The sequence below is a fragment of the Octopus bimaculoides genome, chromosome 4, assembly GCF_001194135.2.
Source record: "Octopus bimaculoides isolate UCB-OBI-ISO-001 chromosome 4, ASM119413v2, whole genome shotgun sequence".
In the NCBI taxonomy this organism is placed as follows: domain Eukaryota; kingdom Metazoa; phylum Mollusca; class Cephalopoda; order Octopoda; family Octopodidae; genus Octopus; species Octopus bimaculoides.
The window spans coordinates 94,915,063-94,920,296 of record NC_068984.1 but is presented as its reverse complement, the minus strand read 5'-3'; the positions used below and the strand labels follow the sequence as shown (position 1 = coordinate 94,920,296).

Below are 5,234 nucleotides of genomic sequence, written 5' to 3'. Positions count from 1 at the left end.
GGACGGCAATTTCTGATGACGCAATTGCTGGCGATCTGTTGCTACACAGTTCTGCCAGAATTCTATCAGATTGGGCAGTAGATGTTGATGCGCCATTTTACATTATGTTCAAAGTAGCTTCTGGAATGTGGTGAATTGCCGCAGTCTGTTGCTGTCTTTTTAAACCGATTGCTTTCTTTCCCCAGCAAGCTCTCTTCTTTGTAATGAAGTTCACAAATAAATACACAGTTAAATAGAGGAGAACTCATAGAATGTATCTCTATAGTTAAGATGACTCGTAAATATGAAAGATATGCTCAGAATTGTATACAAATCCATTGGCTGCCTCCGCAGCTACACTATTAACATTAACAACAGCCAGATAATTTTTGCCCTCTCAGCATAATGATACATGGATAAAGTCCATATGAGAGAGAAAAAAGGTGTTGGGGAAATATAAATACTAAAAGAGAAAAAAAAAATGACAAAACCATTATGAATTTTGTGTGTTGCAAGGATTTGAAGGAATTAGGGTCTAAAAGTGAAGAATTGCTTGGAAGAAAGATATCAAAAATGGTGGTTTGAAGAGTATAGAGCAACAGACAAATTGAGGCGAATAAAGCAAGAGAGAAAATAATGGAGATGTGACACAGATAATATAATTCTTAATTAAATAAATCTAGTTTTATAAAAGACAAAGACAATTCCAAACAGCTTCTAAATACATGCTCTCTTCTAAGAGAATTAAATTATTTTTGAACTCTACTTTTAGTCACTGAATACAAACAATGAAAAACTGAACCACATTTATGTTTTGAGTAGTTTTTTGTTTATGAAGTACTCATCTACCTTAATTAACATTTAAAAAATTTTCAATACATGTTTGTAATCTATATAATCATAGATTACAAACATGTGTTGAGAATTTTTTAAATGTTAATTTTGTAAAGGGAGTGTGTCCAACATGCAAGAGAAAAGACTGTTGGTATGGTCATGTGATGTGCAGGGATGCGGACAGTTCCATAAAGAAGTGCTGATCTCTAATTGTGGAAGGTACCTATGGAGGAAGGTACCTATGGAGACTGAGGAAGACATGGGACAAAGTAGTGAAAAACAGTCTTTAGATGTTGAGCCTCACAGAGGAGATGACGAGGGTCTGAGACTTCTGGTGATTTGCTGTGCTTGAGAAGACACGTCAAGATAAGTAAAATCATAACAGGCCATGCCCCACCTCGTACATATACGCGTACACACATATACATGATCACTACCCACTGCAGGCTCTTCCACTCTACCTCATGTGCCTGTTTGGATACTCTGCATGTTCTCATATATCTACCATATCTGTCCCCCACTAGCCACTCCAATTTCTCTCTTCATCACTTGCTACAATCATGTCATTCTCATCTCTATCTATCTTTCTTCACTCTCTAATGGAACATCCCCCTCTATCCACTCTGTGCCACTTATACTCCACTCCCCACTGCTATGTGTGGATAGGTCTCAGTGCATCTCCAACACCATCTATTTCTCTCTCTCACTCTGAGTGTCTCTTTATCTTTCTCTCTAACACTTCTTCTCCCCTCTTTTCCTACTGGGGTAGCCAGGTATCTCTTCTATAGTAAGATACCTATTTCTATCCCTCTGTTATACTCTAACCTCTCACTTGGCACAATGCCACTTCCCGTAGTTCCACTCCCTCTCCCAGCTGAGGGGTCTTTATCTTGCAAGTTACTCGTGGTGACCCCACTGATGTTGGTGCCACATAAAAAGCACCTAGTACACTCTGTGAAGTGGTTGGTGTTAGGAAGAGCATCCAGTGATAGAAACCAGACAATGGAGCCTGGTGCAATACTCTGGTTTGCCAGCTCCTGTCAAACTGTTCAACCCATTCCAGCATGGAAGATGGATGTTAAGTGAAGATAATGGTGATGGTGATATTTTGTTCCACCCTTACTAAGAATGAATCCTGTACAGTTCTATCATACAATTGTTATTACACAGTAAGATCGTTGCCAGTGCCCCTGGACTGGTTCTTGTGCGGGTGGCACATGAGATGCACCATTTTGAGCGTGGCCGTTGCCAGTACCGCCTGACTGGCTCCTGTAGGATTTTCGAGCGAGATCGTTGCCAGTGCCCCTGGACTGGCTTGTGCGGGTGGCACATAAAAGACACCATTTCGAGCGTGGCCGTTTTCGTGCGGGTGACACGTAAAAGCACCCACTACACTCTCTGAGTGGTTGGCGTTAGGAAGGGCATCCAGCTGTAGAAACTCTGCCAAATCAGACTGGAGCCTGGTGTTGCCATCCGGTTTCACCAGTCCTCAGTCAAATCGTCCAACCCATGCTAGCATGGAAAGCGGACGTTAAACGATGATGATGATGATGATGACAGACTAGCAGTGATTAGGAGTTCAGTGTCTTTGACACAAATGCAATACATATAGAATAAATACTGAGATATTTACCTTGGAGTTTGACATCAGCTTTGATTGATTCAACTAGTTGTGGCTCTTCTGATATGCTTGCTGACATCTAAAGTTATTATTAGACCCTACCTTCCACTTAAAGGATAATGAATTCTTACGTAGATACAAGGCTTTATAACTGTCAGGAAAGTGAGATTGGATGTGGTTTAATTTTTAATACTAACAATGTAAGTTAAGTGAAATTGTCAGCACTAAGGATTGAAACCATGTCAGGTAAACAGTTCAATTTGCACAGATACTCAGCCACATCCATCAATCCATACAATTGGAAAAAAGGTAAGTAACAAATAAGATGACAAAACTATTGGAAAATATGTTTGGTTCAGTATTGGTAGATATTTGTTTGAATTGATGATGTAAGCATTTTACACTTAAATACCATCTCCTAACAAACCAGCCATGTTGTTGGGAATTTGTGCTTCATAAGTTTATTAGGCTGAGAAGCATTTAAAAGTACATCATAAAGGTGACATGTTAAATATATTGTGGTTTAATATCTTAATTTCAAAACAGAGGTGAAAATGTCCTCCCTGTCCTCTCTCTCTTTTTCTCCCTCTCATTTATTGTGCATAAAGAAAAAAGTCGTGGAAGATGTAATTGTGGTGGTATCACTTTCAAAGTATATTTGGAACACTCCTTTCAACTTTTGTGGGAGTATCTATCATTTGTACTATTTGATGTGGGAAGGCCTCCATTGGTTAAGAACTTAAGGACATCTGGAATCTTTTCATCCTAATTGACTTACAGAGGTTTACATGTGCTGTTAATTTAATGTGCAAACAATGTGCCCTTTGAGCAATGTAAACTACAGGATTTAATTTGATTTCAATTCTCTGTGATGAGCAGATGAGTTCCAGATGACGCAGTATTTTTAGGTTCTTCTGCTGATATAGGATGTCTCTTGATAAGATGCTTAATCTTCAAAAACTTATTTGCCTAGCTTTAATGGAATGGTGTCATTTACTTCTGTAGTCACTCTAAAATTTGTGGATTACTTCAGTGGCTTGCAATGCAGACTTGAGTTCTTCCTATTAGAAAATTTACCTCCAACTAGGCTTTGATTTTATTCTGGAAAAATTCTTTCTCACTTATTTAATGATGGGAAAACTCAGAAATGAGCACTTACAGGGTGTTTGGGCTAAATTTGATGATGTTTTATGTCTCCTTTTTTTTTCAGGAACAGCTTGATGTATTGGTGAACACTCAGTGTCATTGGAGTGCATAAAGAGTTGAGAAAAACTTAGTTGACATGGAAGCTATCTGAATATTGACAAAGAGTTACCTATATCATGATGATTCACAGTGGGTATCAAAATGCTGACATTATGACTGCTGCTACTTCTTTGAACAGGGTCTTAAGCTCAATTCAGATGGTCATGTGAAACTGCTGGAGACTATAGTCAAACCCTGGCTGGAGAGGGTTGCTGCTGGAAGGCCATTTGTGTGGCAACAGGATTTGGCTTTTTTGCCATACATCCAGAAAGAGTCAGATGTGGTTGTTAGAGAATTTCTATGACTTCACCAATCTCAGTTTCTGGCCTCCTAATTTGTTTGATTGTAATCCCATGGATTACTATGTGTGGAGTGTAGTTGAGAAAGGCATCAACTGCTCTGCCTGCATTACCAAGCCTGAGCTGGTGCCCAAGATCAAGAAGGGACATAGTGAGAAATTTATGTGCCAGGTTTTGGAGCTGTCTTGAGCTGTGGAAGCTGAGGGTGGCTACTCTGAGTAAACTGTTATCTCTCATCCATAGTCTAGTTGATACTTTTTGATTTTTAAAAGATTACTTTTATATTTGGATGGGATTTTGTGTTTTTTTTTACCTATTTTGAAAGCTGTTAAATTTAACCTGAACACCCTGTAATCTGTAGATTCTCATGATTGAGAAATATTTATCTTTAAACTTTATTATCTACCATCTCTTATGTACTATCCTCTATCCCTCTTTTTATGTAACACCTCATTAATTTCTGCTATCATTTCAGATGTAGAGAATGCTGGTTTAATAATTCTTACTCTGACAACTGCTGTGAATGTGGTGGCTACTCACTCAGCCGACCCTGCCCAATTTGCCAAGGCCAGTGCAGCCAGATTTGGACTCGAAATATCAGATCTGTAAGTCAGATAATGCATTGATATGATATTTTGAACTTCCATGCTAATCATTGCTCCACAAAAGATATGTTCAGTTAGTTACAATTTCAGCCTCCTGGTTCATCAGTGTTTCTTTAATTTCTTGAAGAAGGCATGATCTGCTTTAAACTTAGAAGAGGAAGATTGGTCTGTGATGTGATGTCTCCCCTCAAAAAACAAAACCATACAAAGAAAAGGCATTTTTGTACATGTCCTATGTCAATTTTCATTTATAGCAACAATTCATCATCATCATCATCATCATCATCATCATCGTTTAACGTCCGCTTTCCATGCTAGCATGGGTTGGACGATTTGACTGAGGACTGGTGAAACCGGATGGCAACACCAGGCTCCAATCTAAATTTGGCAGAGTTTCTACAGCTGGATGCCCTTCCTAACGCCAACCACTCAGAGAGTGTAGTAGGTGCTTTTACGTGTCACCCGCACGAAGGCCAGTCAGGCGATACTGGCAATGGCCACGCTCGAAATGGTGTCTTTTATGTGCCACCCGCACAAGAGCCAGTCCAGGGGCACTGGCAACGATCTCACTTGGCTTGCCGGGTCTTCTCACGCACAGCACATTTCCAAAGGTCTCGGTCAGTAGTCATCGCCTCGGTGAGGTCCAATGTA

The 5,234-nt window shown here is 39.6% G+C and overlaps 1 protein-coding gene across 1 annotated transcript in view; it reads left to right on the top strand.

The window, feature by feature from the left end:
- Window positions 1-5,234, top strand: part of LOC106883720 (protein pinocchio) — a 20,486-nt gene that overhangs the window by 7,064 nt on the left and 8,188 nt on the right. Inside the window, exon 2 of the mRNA XM_014934832.2 lies at window positions 4,454-4,583. Within this exon, the coding sequence (XP_014790318.1) occupies window positions 4,454-4,583 (130 nt within the window). The remainder of the gene's footprint in view (window positions 1-4,453; window positions 4,584-5,234) is intronic.